This window comes from Amblyraja radiata, chromosome 25, assembly GCF_010909765.2.
Source record: "Amblyraja radiata isolate CabotCenter1 chromosome 25, sAmbRad1.1.pri, whole genome shotgun sequence".
Lineage (NCBI taxonomy): Eukaryota > Metazoa > Chordata > Chondrichthyes > Rajiformes > Rajidae > Amblyraja > Amblyraja radiata.
In genome coordinates this window covers 28,761,329-28,781,799 of record NC_045980.1, presented here as the reverse complement: position 1 = coordinate 28,781,799, position 20,471 = coordinate 28,761,329, and the positions used below count along the sequence as shown (strand labels likewise).

Sequence of the window (20,471 nt, the reverse complement as noted above, 5' to 3'; positions counted from 1 at the left end):
CCTTCCTCCCTCCATTTTATACCCCTGTAAGCATATCTCCCCTCCCTGGGTCTGCTTTATAACCCACCCCCCCCCCTCCTTTATACGCCCTGCAGCAGATTCCCCCCAGGGTGAAATGCTGCCGGGGGGGGGGGAGAGGCAAGGTGCGGTGATAATGCCCATCACCCTCTCACTCCCCCACCCACCACCCTCTCACCCACCCACCACCCTGTCCCCCACCCAGCTACCAGTGGAAAGAGACTGGCGGAAAGCTGCGGGGAACCCCAGAGACCCCCCACCCCCCTGGGTAGGGGAGCGTGAGTGTCCTGTCCCGTCAGCAGGAGTGAGTGGACAGCAATCATCAGAACCTTTTGTTTGAAAGGAGGAGGAATGGCGTTGATCCACCAGGGGGCTCCTCCTCACTGCAGACTCTCACATGTTTAAAATACGGCCACAGCACCATTCCAACGTGTCACCTCGGTTTATTGTAAAATACTTTTTTAATTAATGTGTTTTAGAGGGAGAATGAAATGAAAGGTCCAGGAGCTGAATTTTTTTTTTTAAAGATTAAGACCAGTTTAGCGCTTACGGTGGAAATAACAAAACAGAAATCTGTTTGTTTTTAAAAATAATAATGATTTGTGGGGCATTAAAACGCTGCGATTCTCTGTTAGTTTGTTCCAGGGTCTTCTTGCTCGTCCAGTGTCAATGGAGAGACAGCCCGACAGACCTGTGGAGAGTTGCTAGCTTTGCTCTTGTTTTTAAACGATAAAACACTACTGGATATACAAACAATTTGTTTGTAACAGCAATAAATGCTATTTGTGAAAATGCATACGGGGAGCAATTTTTTTTGTTTTTGTTTCTGATTTCTATTTTTCTCTTCTAGATGAAGTGGTGTTTTGGTAAATAATGTCTTGCTTCCCCATGCATTGTACTGCCAGTTTTTTGCTTTTTAATCCTTTTTACGTTTGTCTATTTTTTTTTTTGCCAGTAAGTTATTGCAATCTGAGAAATATCATCTCTGGCTCTGTAACCCTTTCTCAGATTTCATTTTAAAATTCCTAATAAATTATTTGAAACTTTCTGTGCGCCTCCTAGTGTCTTCTGTCCGCCGTCTCCCTTTCCATTGCTTCGGGATCAGCGGGTCTGAAATCGGTGAACTGGCCAGGACTTTGAGGCGGCACGGTGGCGCAGCGCTAGAGTTGCTGCCTCACAGCGCCAGAGACCCGGGTTCGATCCCGGCTGTAGGTGCTGTCCGTACGGAGTTTGTACGTTCTCCCCCTGACCTGCGTGGGTTTTCCCCGGGTGCTCCGGTTTCCTCCCGCTCTCCAAAAAGACATCCAGGTTTGTAGGCTGATTTGCTTCGGTAAATTGTAATTTGTCCCGAGTGTGTGTAGGATAGTGTTAGTGTGCGGGGATCGCTGGTAGGCACGGACTCGGATAGGCTGAAGGGCCTGTTTCTGCGCTGTATCTCTAAACGAAACTAAACTAAATGTCCACTCGAGATGCATCGCTCATCTGATGCGTGCTCCAAGTGTGTACACTGTTCCCCTGCCATCCACTCTGACACTCTGCAACCTCCTCCCACCATTGCAGCATCCGCTCATTGAGTGACAATCCTCCCCTGCAGTAGGGCCACATTGCAGCTTGCTGCATTGGCAGCTGGCTGTAGAGATGGCACCTGCGACGCTCAAAGCTGGCAGGTGAGAGAACATGCGATCGATCGATGGGGAACACTCGTCCAAAGTCTATTGTAGAGCTAGAGCATGGAAACAAGTCCTTCGGCCAACTGAGTCCATGCTGACCATTGATCACCCACCCACACTCGTTCCATGTTATCTCACTCCCAACACACTAGGGGGCAATTTACAGAGGACAATTAATCTACAACCCCGCACGTCTTTGGGATGTGGGAGGAAGCTGAGCCGAGGAAGAGGAAACCTACGTGGTCTCAGAGAGAACGTACAAATTTCAATTTATTTTCTTATCACGTGTACCAAGGTGCAGAAAATCTTTTCTTTGTTGCATTCTATCCAGTCACGGGCAAGGCTATACGTGTTTACAATCAAGCACCCGAAGTCAGAATCGAACCTGTGTCTCTGGCTCTGTGGGGCAACTGGTCTGGCAGCTCTCAGCACTCAGCTGTCACGTGGCCACTGGATCTGTGACTGGGTGGCATGAGGTCATGGAAGATGCTGTTGAAAATAAGTTCCCCTCACTTTCACTGTCAACAAAGCAGACAGGAGGGGCCAGAGTGGGCCATTCGGCCCTTTGAGCGGCACTGCTATTACATCTTCTGACATGAAACCATAATTCATTCTCCCGATGTACCATTGAATGTATTTTGTGGTCTACCTCCTTCTTACATATAGTCAGTGACTTGGCCACCACTACCTTCTGTTGGAGAGAATTCTACAGGTCCATCGCACTCGGTAAAAAAAAAAAATCCTCATCTCAGTCCTGAATGCCTGTGCCTTGTGACAGGTACCCTTCCCCCACCAGGAAAATCAAGTTCCTAGGAGTAAATATTATCAGCAACTTGTCCTGGACTAGCCATTTCAAAGCAATGGACAAGAAAGCACACCAACGCCTCTTCCTTGGAAGGCTGAGGAAGTTGGGCATGTCCCCAACAACTCTCGCCAACTTCTACAGATGCGCCGTAGAAAGCAACCTTATCGGGATGCATCGCAGCACGGTTTGGGAACAGCTCCATCCAAACCGCAATAAATTACAGAGAATTGTGCACACAGCCCTGACCATCGCACGAATCAACCTCCCTTCCATTGACTCCATTTACACCTCTCGCTGCCTCGGCAAAGCCAGCAGCATAATCAAGGATGAGTCTTACCCTGGTCATTTCTCCGTCTCCCCTCTCCCATCAGGCAACAGGTACAGAAGTGTAAAAACGCACACCTCCATATTCAGGGACAGTTTCTTCCCAGTTGTTATCAGGCAACTGAACCATCCTAGCACCAACAGTCTGAAGTAGGGCCTCGACCCGAAACGTCACCCATTCCTTCTCTCCAGAGATGCTGCCTGTCCTGCTGAGTTACCCCAGCATTTTGTGTCGACGGTCTCTTCGACTTAAACCAGCATCTGCAGTTTTTTCCTATACAGTCCTGAGCCACTACCGTCCCATGCCAACAATTAATTGGCTTATCAGAGAACCTCCTTGCCTGAGGTCATCCGTTGCCAACCCCGGATCGACCAGGTCTATTCTTGCTTCTGGTTCTGCCCCCTCTGAAGAAGGATCCCGACCCTTAAACGCCAAAGATCCTATAGCAAGCAAGACAGATCACTCGAGGAAAAAGACGTGGTACGGGTCATGGGCAGATTCATGGGTAATTTTCGGCCCCATTTCCGTAACCGGCTTCCGTCTCCCCACCAAAGATCCCATAGCAGAGCAAAGATACTAGAGCGGAGACGGAAGCCGCTTATGGAAACATCCTCGTAAAAAAAAAATTTATTTGGTAAAAATCTTCTCATTTTCAGAATTATAATTTATTAACACAAACTGTTCCCCCGCAACGTTGATTACACTGCGAGTCGGGACGGGTCGGGTCGGGTTACTGAAATGGATGAAAAAAAGGCCCACGTTCCGCTCCGTTGCGTACTACATGTCAGCCCATTGCATTTAGAAGGAGTGGTCTATCTTGCTCTGCTATAGGATCTTTGCTAAACGTCACCGATGCATGTTCTCCAGAGATGTTGCCCGACCCACTGAGTTGCTCCATGATTCTGTGTCTATCTTCCATTTATCCTTCTTCTGTTTGTTGTTTCGATCCATGCCATTTCCATGTACTCCAATTTGAGCACCAACTTATTATGTAGGACTTCATCGATGGCCTTATGAAGATCCAAATAGACCATGTCATAGTAAACTACACTAAAGGTGAAGTCCCTGCCTGGACTCAATGCTTATTATGCGGCTGTAACAGGTAAGAAATATTAAATGAAAATCTGCATGTATCAGAACTCTGAAAACGTTGGATGGACACGGCAGGTCGGGCAGCATCCGTGGAAACCAAGACATGGACCTGAAACATTGACTGTTTCACCACAGATGTTGTTCAAGCTGTCGGGTTTGCCCAGCAGTTTTTTGTTTTTATGTCAGAACTATTTATATGGGGGCATCAGTGTTTGATATTAACAAATGTAGGATTATGCACATTCTCACCAATGTTTAGTTTAGAAATACAACGCGGAAACAGGCCTTTCGGCCCATCCAGTCCACGCCGACCAGCGATCCCCGCACACTAGCACTATCCTACACACACACACACACATACACACACACGAGGGATAGTTTACAATTTTACTGAAGCCAATTAACCTACAAACTAATTAACCTACGACTTTGGAGTGTGGGAGGAAACCGAAGATCTCGGAGAAAACCCACGCGGTCACGGGGAGAACGTATACATTCCGTACAGACAGCACCCGTAGTCAGGATCGAACCTGGGTCACCGGCGCTGTAATGCAGCAACACTCCGCTGTGAGCCACCATGCCGTCCCAAGGACTTTAAATGATAACGTTTATATATAGAATGGAAAATCAATAGGTTCTTCTAATCTCCGAGGTCCCATGTCATTCGCTAAGCTGGCTGTAAACAACTCATTGGTGTCACTGCTCATCGGTAGCTTGTAATCCAATAGCCTTCATTTTTCTGTTGTGTTGAAAGCTCCACCAGTGGTTGCCCCGATGTGAGACATGTTCCCCCATTAACTATGGGTGGCTTTCAGCAGATACAGGAATGCCTGTTCAATGGATCTCTAGTTGCCATCTCTATGTATCCTGATAGGTTCAGCCCCATCATGTATGGTTGGGTTAGCGTGAATAGGGGAGATACTGGCAACACAATAAGGCAGCAGTGCAGTTGCAGGTGGTGCAGCAGTACGGTTGCTGCCTTACAGAGACCCAGGTTCAATCCTGACTCCAGGTGCTGTCTGTAGGGAGTTTGTACGTTCTCCCCGTGACCGCGTGGGTTTTTCCTGTGTGCTCCGGTTTCCTCCCGCATTCCAAAGATGTGCAGGTTTGTAGGTTAGTTGACTTCTGTAAATGACACCTAGTGTGTTGTGTAGGACATAGAACCAGTGTATGGGTGACTGATGGCCGGCATGGATTCGGTGCCAAAGGGGCCTGTTTCCATGCTGTATCTCTAAAACCATCTCTAAAACTAGAATAATCAGGTGCACCTTGATGAAATCTGGACCCAATACAGGAACTGGGACAGGTTAGAGGGTAAAGAAGCTTGTCCATTTCCTCCACTGATGCTGCCTCTTCTGCTGTAGAATTCTCTGCCTCAGAGGGCGGTGGAGGCAGGTTCTCTGGATGCTTTCAAGAGAGAGCTAGATAGAGCTCTTAAAAATAGTGGAGTCAGGGGATATGGGGAGAAGGCAGGAACGGGGTACTGATTGGGGATGATCAGTCACGATCACATTGAATGGCGGTGCTGTCTCGAAGGGCCGAATGGCCTACTCCTGCACCTATTGTCTTTTGCTGTTCCTCCAGCACTTTGCGTTTTGCTCGAGATTCCCGCATCCGCAGTTCCTTGTGTCTCCAAGATTAGAGGGTAGGCCTGGCTCTGCCTGAATTAGAGGGTATTAGATAGAAGGAGAGGTTGGACAAACTCTCTGTGGAGCACTGGAGCCCGGGGCGGAGACTTGATAGAAGTACGCAACATTTGCAGAGGATGCCAAAGTTGGTGGTGCTGTAGATAGTGATGAAGGTTGTTGGTGTCTACTGCCTGATAACGAGTAGCTGGAAAGTTGGCAGCGGCAACTGGAACTTAATCCTGACCCACGTGTACGATGGAACTGCAGGTGCTGGTTAACACCGAAGATGCTGGAGTAACTCAGCGGGACAGGCAGCATCTCTGGAGAGGTGACGTTTCAGGTCGAGACCCTTATTCAGACAGAGTCAGGGGAGAGAGAAATGAGGGATATGGAAGGGGAAGGTGTCAAAAGGAGAGATTAAAGGTGACGAAGCTCAAGGAAATAGTAGAATAGTTCCTTCTAACCAGAGATGCTGCCTGTCATAGAAACATAGAAAATAGGTGCAGGAGTAGGCCATTCGGCCCTTCGAGCCTGCACCGCCATTCAATATGATCATGGCTGATCATCCAACTCAGTATCCTGTACCTGCCTTCTCTCCATACCCCCTGATCCCTTTAGCCACAAGGGCCACATCTAACTCCCTCTTAAATATAGCCAATGAACTGGCCTCAACTACCTTCTGTGGCAGAGAATTCACCACTCTCCGTGTCCCGTTGAGTTACTCCAGCATTTTGTGTCAATCACCCTGACCCGTTTGTGGTGAAGGCAAACAAAGATAGGACGTACATGGTGAACGGGTCGGACCTGAGGGAATGTCGATGAACAGCGAGGTCTTGGGGTACAAGTTCACAGAGGTTTGAAAGTGAATGCAGGTGGATAATGTGATAACGATAAGGCAGACAGGATTTCCACCACAATGTATAATCCAAATGACTTTTCACTTTGAATCCTTTGGGCTTTTACTTTTTTGATCCACCACATGTAACTTGGTCACAGTTTTGCTGAAATCCACATCAAATTCTCCGTCCTCATTCACACTCGTTGTTTGAAGATAGAGAGTTTGATGTAGCCCCCTCACTGACTCTCAGTCTGAAGAAGGGTCTCGACCCGAAACGTCACCCATTGTTTTACTCCAGGGATGCTGCCTGAACAGCTGAGTTACTCCAGCATTTTGTGTCCATCTTCGGTGTAAACCAGCACCTGCAGTTCCTTCGTACACACACCCTTCATTTACCTCCTCAGAAGTTCATCAAAGTAAGGCTGATATGACCATCTCTCAGCTAAACCTTGCAGAAACAAAGAACCGCAGATGCTGGTTAATACACAAAAAGACGCAAAGTGCTGGAGTAACTCAGAGGGTCAGGCAGTGGCTCTGGAGAACATGGATAGGTGACGTCTCGGGTCTGAAGATGGTTTTCGACCTATCAATGTTCTCCAGAGATGCTGCCTGACCCGCTGAGTTACTCCAGCACTTTGCATCTTTTTGTGTATTAACCAGCATCTGCAGTTCGTTGTTTCTGCAAGGTTTAGCTGAGAGATGGTCATACCAGCCTTACTTTGTTGAACTTCTGAGGAGTCAAACAAAGAGTGTGTGTACGAAGGAACTGCAGTCGTTCAAAGCTCTGACGCTGCATCTATGGCCAAAGGGATTTGAGAAATCACACAGCAGCCTATGCCTCTTCCTCACTTCTTTTCAGAGCCAATAAAACATTTTATCAAGCTGTTAATGTATCCATTTTTAAAGATGCTAGGTGGCTTAATGCACGGAGTCTGAGAGTTGTAACGTCCAGGTTCAGGAGCAGCTTCTTCCCAACAAACCATCAGGCTCCATTGAACACTACGGCGCCAGAGACCCAGGTTCGACCCTGACTAGGGGTGCTGTCTGTACGGAGTTTGCACGTTCTTCCTGTGACTGCGTTTGGTTTCCCCCGGGTGCACCGGTTTCCTACCACACTCGGAAAACTTGCAGGTGTGTAGGTTAATTGGCTTCTTAAAATTGTGAAACTGTCCCTGGTGTGTAGGACAGTGCGAGGTGATCGCTGGTTGGCATGGACTCGATGGGCCGAAGGGCCTGTTCCAGCGCTGTATTCTCTAAAGTCTAAGCAATGTTTGTAAACCTCACTGCCCTGAAGGAGAGGAGTGAACCAGAAGGTTTTTATGCCAATCCAATGATTTATCTCTGACCATTACTAATAATTAGCGATCTTTTAAAAAATAAAACCTTTATTATGAATCCATTTAAAACTCCACAACTGCTGTAGTGGGATTTGAACTCTGCTTTCTAGGTTGTTATTCCAGGCTTCTGAATTATAATTCAATAGTTTATTCACCCAAGAAGTTCTTTGACATTAAGAAAACTGTAGGAGGTGTTGAGAAATTAAGTGGAAAAATATACGTGAATCCCACACTATGAGGTAAATTATAATTGCGGTGTGAAAGGAAACACATGTTTTCCTGGCCTCTGAGTCCAAAAAAAGCCCAGACTGAATTAATATGTAACAACATATATCTCACATCAATGATTACTGCAGTTAATGGTCTTGCAGTCAACTTGGAATGCCAGGATTTTTTTTCACACAGAGAGTTGTGAGTCTGTGGAATTCTCTGCCCCAGAGGGTGGTGGAGGCCGGTTCTCTGGATACTTTCAAGAGAGAGCTTGATAGGGCTCTTAAAGATGGCGGAGTCAGGAGATATGGGGAGAAGGCAGGAACGGGGTACTGATTGTGGATGATCAGCCATGATCACATTGAATGGTAGTGCTGACCCGAAGGGCCGAATGGCCTACTCCTGCACCTATTGTCTATTGTCTATTGTTTATAATTTAATACGTGAAGAAACCCAGACATTTTGACTTGGGAATAATGTGCTGATTCCTGTCAAAAGTTGCAATATTTCTCCTTCGGTATTCTTCTCTCTCTGGGGGTTGTCTACAAATCCACATCCACCCACCCACACCTGCACCTCCTTCGTGGGAGCCCAGATTGACTGAGTTCTGAGTCTAGTTCAGTGTCACATGTACCGAGGTACAGTGAAAAGTTTTTGTTGCACGCTGACCAGTCAGCGGAAAGACAACACATGATTACAATCGAGCCGCCCACGGTGAACAGATACGTGATGAAGGGAATAACATGAATAACATTCAGTGCAATAGGATAGCGGCATGGTGCCACAACGGGAGAATTGCTGCCTTACAGCGCCAGAGACCCGGTTTCGATCCCGACCGGGTGCTGCCTGTACGGAGTTTGCACGTTCTCACCGTGACCACGTGTGTTTTCTCCAAGATGTTTTTTTTCCTCCCGCACTCCAGATGTGCAGGCTTGTAGGTTAATTGGCTTGGTGTAAATGAAAATTTGTCCCTGGTGTGTGCGGGAATCGCTGGTCGGTACAAACTCGGTGGGCCGAAGGGCCTGTTTACGCGCTGTATCTTTAAACTAAACTAAAATAAATTAAAGTCGGATCAAAGATCTCCAATGAGGTAGATAGTAGTAGCTCAAGACTGCTCTCTAGTTGTTGATAGGATGGTTCAGTTGCCTGATAGCAGCTGGGAAGAAACTGTCCCCGAATCAGGAGGTGTGCGTTTTCACACTTCTATAAGCTGACGGCCATCTGACTGGACGCCTGACCTCTCCCACCCTGTGTCCAGCAGGAAGAGTCGGAAGCTGACCTGAGCAGTTTGTTTTCTCCAGCCCTGCCCTGCCCTGCCCTGCCCTGCCCAGCCCTGCCCTGCCCTGCCCTGCCCTGCCCAGCCCTGCCCTGCCCAGCCCTGCCCAGCCCAGCCCAGCCCAGCCCAGCCCAGCCCAGCCCTGCCCAGCCCTGCCCTGCCCTGCCCTGCCCTGCCCTGCCCTGCCCAGCCCAGCCCTGCCCTGCCCAGCCCTGCCCAGCCCTGCCCAGCCCAGTCAAACTCACCCCAGCTGTATCAATAGGAAAGTTTAGCCTTTATCTTATCCACGTTATCAGATGCCATGACGTGATCCGGGGGACTGAACCTGGACGTTGGTTGAGGCTGACTATAAAAAGCATGGGCTGAGCATTCAGAGTATTGATTCCAGGACTAGACACAGCAAACTAAGATGTTGGGGCTACTTCTGGTGCTTCTTCTCTCAGGTAACAAATCTCTCCCCCGCCTCAGCCTTGCCTTGGATGTTGGTTACAGGTCAGAGAGTCGTACACCGTGGAAACAGGCCCTTCAGCCCACATCGACCAACCTGCCCCATCTACATAAGCTTCTAAACCTGTCCTATCCATATACCTGTCTAATTCTTAAACGTTGCGATAGTCCCAGCCTCAACTACCTTCTCTGGCAGCTCGTTCCATACACCCACCACCCGACGTGTGACAAGGTGGCCCCTCAGATTCCTGCTAAATCTGTCCCCCCTCACTTTAAACCAATGTCCTCTGGTTCTCGAATCTCCTATCGGCAAAAGACTTATGCATTTACCCGATCTATTTCTCTCATGATTATATACACCTCTATAAGATTCCCCCTCATCCTCCTACGCTCCATGGAGTCCCAGCCTGCTCAACCTCGCCCTATAGCTCAGACCCTCGGGTCCTGGCAACATCTTCATGAATCTTCTCTGCACCCTTTCCAGCTAGACTGGGGGGGGGGGGGGGGGAGGGAGAAAACGGGGAATTACAGACCAGTTAGTCTAACATCGGTAGTGGGGAAACTGCTAGAGTCAGTTATTAAAGATGGGATAGCAGCACATTTGGAAAGTGGTGAAATCATTGGACAAAGTCAGCATGGATTTACAAAAGGTAAATCATGTCTGACGAATCTTATAGAATTCTTCGAGGTTGTAACTAGTAGCGTGGATAGGGGAGAACCAGTGGATGTGGTGTATCTGGACTTCCAGAAGGCTTTCGACAAGGTCCCACATAAGAGATTAGTATACAAACTTAAAGCACACGGCATTGGGGGTTCAGTATTGATGTGGATAGAGAACTGGCTGGCAAACAGGAAGCAAAGAGTAGGAGTAAACGGGTCCTTTTCACAATGGCAGGCAGTGACTAGTGGGGTACCGCAAGGCTCAGTGCTGGGACCCCAGCTATTTACAATATATATTAATGATCTGGATGAGGGAATTGAAGGCAATATCTCCAAGTTTGCGGATGACACTAAGCTGGGGGGCAGGGTTAGCTGTGAGGGGGATGCTGGGAGACTGCAAGGTGACTTGGATAGGCTGGGTGAGTGGGCAAATGTTTGGCTGATGCAGTATAATGTGGATAAATGTGAGGTTATCCATTTTGGTGGCAAAAACAGGGAAGCAGACTATTATCTAAATGGTGGCCGATTAGGAAAAGAGGAGATGCAGCGAGACCTGGGTGTCATGGCACACCAGTCATTGAAAGTAGGCATGCAGGTGCAGCAGGCAGTGAAGAAAGCGAATGGTATGTTAGCTTTCATAGCAAAAGGATTTGAGTATAGGAGCAGGGAGGTTCTACTGCAGTTGTACAGGGTCTTGGTGAGACCACACCTGGAGTATTGCGTACAGTTTTGGTCTCCAAATCTGAGGAAGGACATTATTGCCATAGAGGGAGTGCAGAGAAGGTTCACCAGACTGATTCCTGGGATGTCAGGACTGTCTTATGAAGAAAACTGGATAGACTTGGTTTATACTCTCTAGAATTTAGGAGATTGAGAGGGGATCTTATAGAAACTTACAAAATTCTTAAGGGGTTGGACAGGCTAGATGCAGGAAGATTGCTCCCGATGTTGGGGAAGTCCAGGACAAGGGGTCACAGCTTAAGGATAAGGGGGAAATCCTTTAAAACCGAGATGAGAAGAAATTTTTTCACACAGAGAGTGGTGAATCTCTTGAACTCTCTGCCACAGAGGGTAGTCGAGGCCAGTTCATTGGCTATATTTAAGAGGGAGTTAGATGTGGCCCTTGTGGCTAAGGGGATCAGAGGGTATGGAGTGAAGGCAGGTACGGGATACTGAGTTGGATGATCAGCCATGATCATATTGAATGGCGGTGCAGGCTCGAAGGGCCGAATGGCCTACTCCTGCACCTAATTTCTATGTTTCTATGTTTCTAGACAGCATATTTCCTATAACATGGTGCCCAGAACTGAACACAATACTCTAAATGCGGCCTCACCAACATCTTATACAACTGCAACATTACCTCCCATCTGTGTAAGAAGGGGACTGCAGATGCTGGTTTACACCAAAGATGAACACAAAATGCTGGAGTAACTCAGCAGGACAGGCAGCTTCTCTGGAGAGAAGTAATGGGTGACGTTTTGGGTGGAGACCCCTGGTCAGACTGAGAGTCAGGGGACCTCCCAACGTCTATACTAAACACCCCGACTGATGGTCTCATCTGCTAACATGCCTGTTCTACCCCTTCCCCTGGTGTAGCTGGTGCTGAGGGCGGTTCCATGACCTCCAGGAGCCTCGTGCAGTTCCGTGGGGTGATTAAATGCACCATTCCCGACAGCACACCACTGCAGACATTCAACGACTACGGCTGTTACTGTGGATACGGTGGCTCCGGGACTCCGATGGATGAGCTGGACAGGTAGGTGGGGGGTGGAGACAAGACATAGACGTTGACGAGAGGCGGCCCTCGTTAACACCATTCATCACCATCATCGTGTGGAGGTGTGGTTGATGTACTGGGTGAAGTGTATTTGTCCATCCTTGTGGACAAAGGATGACAAGTTTGCTTAGGATGAAAGAAGGTGTCTCTTCCAAGCCATTTGTCAACTGTTGAAGGTCATGTCCAGCTTTGAGCCAGAGTAATTTTACGGGACATGGGAGTGGCAGAGTGGTGCATCTAATCGAGTTCCTCCAAGCCGGACGGCACGGCGGGGCAGCGGCAGAGTTGCTGCCTTACAGCGCTTACAGCACCAGAGACCCAGGTTCGATCCCGACCACGGGCGCTGTCTGTACCGAGTGTGTACGTTCTCCCTGTGACCTGCGTGGGTTTTCTCTGAGATCTTCGGTTTCCTCCCACACTCCAAAGGCGTTCAGGTTTGTAGGTTAATTGGCTCGGTATAAGTGTAAATTGCCCCTAGTGTGTGTAGGATAGTGTTGGTGTGCGGGGATCTCTGGTCGGTGTGGGCTAGGTGGGCCGAAGGGCCAGGTTTCACATTGTATCTCTAAATTAAACTTATCTAAAGTAAAATTGGTTATCAGACAAAAGGCAAAGTGTGGTCTTTCACAACCTGTGAGCTGCTGGTTGTTGCTGACCACAATCAAAAATTGGGCTGAGGGGACAAATGTTTTAGTTTAGTTTAGAGATACTTCATGGAAACGGGTTATTTGGCCCACGGAGTCCGTGTCGACCAGCGATCCCCGCACGCTGACACTATCCTACTCACACTAGGGACAATTTACAGAAGCCAATCAACCTACAAATCTGTACATCTTTGGACTGTGGGAGGTAACCGGATGACCTGGGGAAAACCCACGTAGGTCAGGTGGGAAAACGTACAAACTCTGTACAGACAGCGCCCGTGGTCAGATCCAACCTGGGTCTCTTTCACTATCAGGGAGAGGGAAACTAGAGGTATGGGAAGTTACAGAACAAAGCAGAGCCTGCATCGACGGCTCAGGAAAGGTGGAGCCCACAATGGTCTATTGTTGGCTGGGACGAGGTGATAACGAAGGATTGCAAAGGGTGAAATTAGCAAGAGGACTAAGGTGGGGGAGGGACAGAGAGAGAGGGAATAGAAGTCACAAATGCAACGACACAGTGAAATTATTTGTGCATTTATTACACATGTGGGCGTCGCCATTTTTGGCGGCATTTTTGAAAGTCCAAAGTCCAGTCGGCCCGCACGCTAGATGTACTGGAACAGTTCCAGCGAACTGACGTCCCCCTCCTCTCCTCCCCTCCCCTCGCCCGGCCATCTTTGTGTCCCAGGGGCACCTCCTGTAGCCGAGCTTGGAGGCACAGGAGGCATTATCCCGGTTCACCCTCCCCACGCTCCTCACGTCCTTGTCCCTCTTCAGATGCTGGTTCATGCTGCCGATGATTCTTGTGATTGTTACGTGTGTTGAGCTGAAAGCTACCCCCCGAGCTGTTCTCTGAGCGGCAGTTTCCTAATGTGACCAATGCTTTTGCAGGTGCTGTCAGATTCACGACAATTGTTACACGGAAGCCACAGAGGTGACGAAGTGCTGGCCAGTCTTTGACAGCCCTTACTTCGAGATCTACACCTACACCTGCTCCAGTAACTCAGTCACCTGCAGCAGTGAGTATGGGACACACCTGTATTAGTTAGTTCAGTTTAGTATCAACTAGTATAGTCGTTTAGTTTAATCTAGTTTAGATTAGTTTAGTTTAGATTAGTTTAATAGTTTAATTTAATTTAGTTTAGTTTAGATTTGATTAGTTTAGATTAGTTTAGTCGTTTAGATTAGATTAGATTAGATTAGTTTAGATTAGATTAGTTTAGATTAGTTTAGTAGTTTAGTTTAGATTAGATTAGATTAGTTTAGTAGTTTAGTTTAGTCTAGATTAGTTTAGTTTAGTAGTTTAGTTTAGATTAGTTTCGTTTAGTAGTTTAGTTGTTTAGATTAGTTTTCAAAGGGCCTGTTTCCATGTTGCACCTATAAATTAATCCATTAATATGAAATGTTATAATGTATTATAATAAAGATATATTTCATTACTTCACAAATCATTAACTTTTCTAATAGATATGAGAGAATAATGATAATAATTAGTTTTTTTAGGGTCACAGTATTTGCTAAGCAGAAATTTAGGGATACTACACAATTGAATAAATAACTGTATAGTTCAGGTAACAAAGTATTTTAACAGGTAGTTGATATTGAGATGAGTTAAACTGTCAGATTTCTGATTTCAACTGATGAAACTTGAGGCTGTAAAACAAGGCTTGTATACGAGGAGAAAATTACTAGGAATGTGTAGGAAGGAGCTGCAGATGCTGGTTTAAACCAAAGACAAACACAAAATGCTGGAGCAACTCAGCAGGCCAGGCAGCATATCTGGATAGAAGGAATGGGTGTCGTTTCGGCTGAAGAAGGCTCTCCCATTCCTTCTCTCCAGAAATGCTGCCTGGCCCTGCTGAGTTACTCCAGCGTTTTGTGTCTATCCTCGAGGAAATTACTAGCAAAGGATTCACCATTTTCACTTTAAACTATGCGAACACTGTAAAGCCAAAGTTACTGCAGGTTTCCCACAAAAATTGTGAAAGCTAGAACAACATATTTTATATAATATGATATAAAAAGGTTTGGTAACTTTTGCTCGAATGCATCTTTGACATTTTTCACCTGCCTTTTGTTTCCTCAGGTAAAAATGACGAGTGTGAGATGTTTATCTGTGAGTGCGATCGCAAGGCAGCCATTTGCTTCACCAAAGCAAAGTACAATCCTGACTTCAAGGGCATGGACCAGTCGCTGTGTCACTAGCAGCTCCATGTGGCCATGTGTTTACAGGCTACACATTGTACTGCAAATAGTTCCCTTCTAATTGTGTCTTGTAGTTCTTCTCATCGCGTCCACATCACAAGATTAGATATTGTTCAGCCAGAGCTGAACACACTTCTCACCATCTTGTGGTTTATCCCCAGGAACTCTCATCAACCCCGCTCCCCAAATTTACTGCGTTAATGTAATGGGTAATCTGTGGAATTCATTGCCACTGACGGCTGTGGAGGCCAAGTCAGTGGATGTTTTTAAGGCAGAGATATATAGATTCTTGATTAGTACGTCAGGGTGTCAGGGGTTATGGGCAGAAGGCAGGAGAATGGGAGGTGGACAAAAGTGCTGGAGAAACTCAGCGGGTGCAGCAGCATCTATGGAGCGAAGGAAATAGGTAACGTTTCGGGCCGAAACGTTGCCTATTTCCTTCGCTCCATAGATGCTGCTGCACCCGCTGAGCTTCTCCAGCACTTTTGTTAACCATCGATTTTCCAGCATCTGCAGTTCCTTCTTAAACGCAGGAGATTGGGGTTGAGGGGGAAAGATAGATCAGCCATGATTGGATGGCGGGGTAGACTTGATGGGCCGAACTGCCTAATTCTGCTCCTATCACTAATGAACATGAACATGAATCCCATTTCGATCCAACACTCCTTATTCCGTTCTCCCGGTCACCCAATCCGTGCCACCCTGAAGCTTAAGAACTGGATCACTTCAATCTTCCTCCCAATGACAGCAAATTCTGGTTTGTAAGTCCCTTCCCCTGGAACACAATCTGAAAGTAGCTGTGGCCCGTTTCATACAGTCATGTAGCTCAGAAACAGACCCTTCGGCCCACCATGCCCATGCCAACCACACTAACCCCATGTAATAGCATCTGCTCTGTGGCCATCCATGCCGCGATGACCACCCAGTCCATCAAATATACTCTGGAAAGTGGGGCTGGCGGAGGGTGGTTGGGCAAGGTGGGCTCTTTCTCCCCCTTATTGACCGGGGCCTCTACCATGATCACGTTGCCCGAGACCACCACCACCGCCCTCTCCCATCATTCTGGCCACTTCCCTCTGGCACCCACCAGGTCGCCTCATCTGACAAACACTGGGGGAAATGTGGGCCCATGGTTCCCATTCTGTGACGCAGACCACATTCACACCACCCCATTTTCTCACACTGATGTGGCCTGGCCATGCATTAGATGTTTGACCCCGTGTGGCTGAGGCTCACCGTTGCCCTCGGGAGCAGGGGTGAGGTGGGCAGTGGATCTACCGACCTACCACACGCAATACTCCCTTCGTCATGTATCTGTACACTCTGGACGGCCCGACTGTGGACCGGATACAACTCGGACTCCTCCCACCTGCACACGTTTTCAGATGACTCTGCAATTGTGGGCTGCATCAGTGATGGGAGGGAAGCTGAATACAGAGGTGTAGTCAACGGCTTTGTCGCGTGGTGTGGGCTGAATCACCTGCAGCTCAACACCGACAAGACTAAGGAGTTAACGGTGGTGGACTTTAGGAGGAGAGGAGCACCCCTGTCCCCTGTCTCCATCCTTGGTGTGGATGTTCAGTTTACCAGGGAGTACAAATACCTGGGAGTGTACCTGGACAGTAAACTGGACTGGTCCAGGAACGATGAGGCCGTGTTCAAGAAGGGACGGAGCCGGCTGTACTGTTTGAGAAGGCTCTGCTCGCTCAACGTCTGCAGTAAGATGCTGCAGATGTTCTACCAACCGGTGGTAGCCAGTGCCATCTTCTTCGCTGCTGTGTGCTGGGGCAGCAGGGCGAAGACTGCGGACGCATCCTGGACAATACAGCTCATCCCCTCCATGACACACTGGTCAACCTGAGGAGCACCTTCAGCAACAGACTGGTTCCACCAAGATGCAGCACAGAACGCCACAGGAGATCCTTCTTCCCTGTGGCTATCAAACTGTACAACTCCAGTCCTTTCTGTCGTGGGGTAGACCGACCCCCCCGCCCCCCCCCCCCCCCCAATCTTTGCACATCCCCAATCCTTTCCACTCGTCACTTTAATTTCATGTTTCATGTATTTTGTGTTTTATGACAGTTGGCAGATCAATTTCCCTCCTGGGATGAATAAAGTTCTATTGCATTGTATTGTTGTATTGTGCTCATGTGCAGTCTTTCCGCTGACTGGTTAGCATGCAACAAAAGATTTCACTGTACCTCAGTACATATCACCATACACTAAACTACCTCGAACTACTCTGCCCGCATCTCCCATCTAATCCTATTCTGCACACCCAGTGCCGCTCAGCATACACAGTATACGTAGGCTAGCATAGTGGCACAGTAGGTAGAGCCACTGCCTCACAGCGCCAGAGACACAGGTTCGATCCTGACCTCAGGTGCTGTCTGGGTGGAGTTTGCACGTTCTCCCTGCGGCCGCATGGGTTTCCTCCCACATTTCAAAGACGCGCTATGGAGCCATGAGGGAGGAGCTGGCCAAAGTTGACTGGAAAGATACCCTAGCAGGGATGACAGTGGAACAACAATGGCAGGTATTTCTAGGAATAATACAGAAGGTGCAGGATCAGTTCAGTCCAAAGAGGAAGAAAGATTCCAAGGGGAGTAAGGGGCGACCGTGGCTGATAAGGGGCGTCAGGGACGGTATAAAAATAAAAGAGAAGAAGTAGAACGTAGCAAAGATGAGCGGGAAGCAAGAGGATCGGGTAATGTTTAAAGAGGAACAGAAGATAACTAAAAAGACAATACGGGGAGAAAGGATGAGGTACGAAGGTAAGCTAGCCAAGAATATAAAGGAGGATAGTAAAAGCTTCTTTAGATATGTGAAAAGGAAAAAATTAGTTAAGACCAATGTTGGACCCTTGAAGACTGAAAAAGGTGAATTTATTATGTGGAACAAGGAAATGGCAGATGAGTTGAACAGGTACTTTGGATCCGTCTTCACTAAGGAGGACACAAACAATCTCCCTGATGTACTAGTGACCAGAATATGTGGGGTGATGGAGGAACTGAAGGAAATCCACATTAGGCAGAAAATGGTGTTTAGTTGACTGATGGGATTGAAGGCTGATAAATCCCCAGGGCCTGATGGTCTGCATCCCAGGGTACTTAAGGAAGTGGCTCTAGAAATCGCAGACGCATTAGTGATCATTTTCCAATGATCTATAGATTCAGGATTAGTTCCTGTGGATTGGAGGGTAGCTAATGTAATCCCTAATGTAATTTTTAAGAAAGCCGGGAGAGAGAAAACAGGGAACAACAGATCAGTTAGCCTGATCGGTGGTGGGGAAGATGCTGGAGTCAATCATAAAAGATGAAATAGCGGCACATTTGGATAGCAGTAACAGGATCGGTCCGAGTCAGCATGGATTTACGAATGGGAAATCATGCTTGACTAATCTACAGTGAAATGTTTTGTATTGCGTACAACGCGATAATATCATACAGCAGTATGGATAAGACCAGGCATAGATGAACAAAAAGTGCGATGGTTGTAGTGTAAGTATAGTAGACTTCACCGAGGCAGTACATGAATAGTCACCACGTTTCTGGTGCCAACTTGTGCCCTTCAAGTTTCAAAGCTCTTAATAGTGCAGAGTCTTATTTTGGCCTTAAAGAGCCATTGTCCTGGTGTCACAACTGGGCTGGTGTGTTAATTCCGGATCTAATCGTACCCCCCCTAGTCTGGTCCAAACACCAAATACAAACACTGGAATTCCAACTATTTTATTGTATACAATACCGCGGGACTGATCCTCGATACTACTTACTCGAGCCCAATACAGCCTCGCGCAAATAGAACAGACCAAAGACAATCGGCACACCCTAACGAACAACCCACCGCTTTATACCCTTCCGAACTAAGGGCAGGAAAAGTACTTGGGGGAAGCAAACCCTACAAGCCAATTACCGATACCAGTTGCAAAATACATAGAATGACAACTCTTTGGCCCAATCGTATAACGGCACATAACATAGTTTCAACACACAGCACTTAGGGGGAAACATTTCCATTAAGTAAAGAAACATTACCATTAGATAAAGAAACATCTTTGGTGAGGCCAGTCTTCTGGAGCAATCACAAGTACCGGCGGAAACATAGTTGAGACATAACATTTGCCCAACCAATCACGAGCATGCCTTTAGCATCAGGGCATAGCTCATAGACATCTTGACAACTTGTAGGCCACCTGGACAGAAACCTTCTGCAACCTCTTCCAGGCTTCAGACTACCTGGAGCCATCTATGTCACATGAGTCTCCAGCTCCCTGCAAATGATGTCACCCTTAGTGAAGTAGGTTTCACAAACATCTTCACGGACATCGGCCATTTTCCCAAGTACCCAAATTCCTGATATTCACAGGTGTTGCACGGATTGACCTGGCCTGGCGATGGTGTTGGTGTCCTCCACCGCTGCTTGGCCTCTCCATGCACTCCTCGCTTCCCGCGGCCACCGCTCGGCCTCCCGCAGCCGAGCCCGGGACCCCCAAAACGCCCCCTAGAGAGCGGGAGGTGAGACCACACGCAGCCTGCTCACCGCCTGCCGCCATCTTGAAATCGGGCCCTTGTCCAGAGTCCGTTGCTATCGGCAACGCCCTCCACTCCACCCTCCTCGCCGGTTCCTGGTCTTCGGGGTTGAGCAGAAGACGAGCCTCGGAGGAGATTCCCACTCCAGACGAGTTCCCGGTTTGGTGGTGGTCACTTGTACTCCTAGATCCCTCTGCTCTACAACACTACCGAGAGGCCTATCATTTATTGTGTAGGTTCTGCCCTTGTTCAACGTCCCAAAATGCAACATCTCACACTTCTCTGTATTAAATCCCATCAACTATTCCTCCACCCACCTGGTCAATTGATCCAGATCCTGCTGCAATCTTTCACAACCATCTTCACTATCTCCAAAATCACTCACTTTTGTAGCATCAGCAAATTTGCTCATCTTGCCCTGTATGTTCTCACCCAAATCATTGATGTAGATGACAAACAGTAATGGGCTCAGCAATCAACCCTGAGGCACACCACTAGTAACAGGCCTCCATTCTGAGAAGCAACCTTCCACCATCACCCTTTGCTTCCTTCCATTGAGCCAATTTGCTATCCATTCAGTTATCTCACCTTGGATCCCATGAGATCTAACCTCCCAGAGCAGCCTACCATGCGGCACCTTGTCAAACGCCTTACTAAAGTCCATGTACACAACATCTTCAGCTCTGCCTTCATCAACCTTTTTGCTCACATCTACAAAAAAATCAATCTGATTTGTGAGACACGACCTCCCACGTACAAAACCATGCTGACTGTCCCTAATCAGCCCTTGCCCATCCAAATACCTGGATATCCTATCTCTCAGAATACTCCAGTAACTTAGCAACTACAGATTTTCAGCTCACGGGCCTATAGTTCCCAACATTTTCCCTTCAGCCCTTCTTGAAAAGAGGCACAACTTTTGCCACCCTCCTATCCTCTGGCACTATGGAAGTTATATAGAAGTATACATAGCAGCAGATGTCAACTATTTCACGTAATCAGACATCAGC

The 20,471-nt window shown here is 47.7% G+C and overlaps 1 protein-coding gene across 1 annotated transcript; it reads left to right on the top strand.

Annotated features, from left to right (window-relative positions):
• Positions 1-11,910: 11,910 nt before the first annotated feature.
• Positions 11,911-15,227, top strand: LOC116987539 (phospholipase A2-like). The gene is made up of 3 exons (XM_033043653.1): positions 11,911-12,065; positions 13,619-13,746; positions 14,814-15,227. Exons 1-3 carry the CDS (start codon positions 11,926-11,928, stop codon positions 14,930-14,932), a joined length of 387 nt encoding a protein of 128 aa, XP_032899544.1. The 5' UTR covers positions 11,911-11,925; the 3' UTR covers positions 14,933-15,227.
• Positions 15,228-20,471: the final 5,244 nt, after the last annotated feature.

Excerpts from the sequence above, each read along its gene's own strand:
- LOC116987539 (XM_033043653.1), top strand. The coding sequence starts at position 11,926 with ATGACCTCCAGGAGCCTCGTGCAGTTCCGTGGGGTGATTAAATGCACC. Across the intron at positions 12,066-13,618 it reads CCGATGGATGAGCTGGACAG|GTGCTGTCAGATTCACGACA; the intron begins GTAGGTGGGGGG and ends ATGCTTTTGCAG. Across the intron at positions 13,747-14,813 it reads TAACTCAGTCACCTGCAGCA|GTAAAAATGACGAGTGTGAG; the intron begins GTGAGTATGGGA and ends TTGTTTCCTCAG.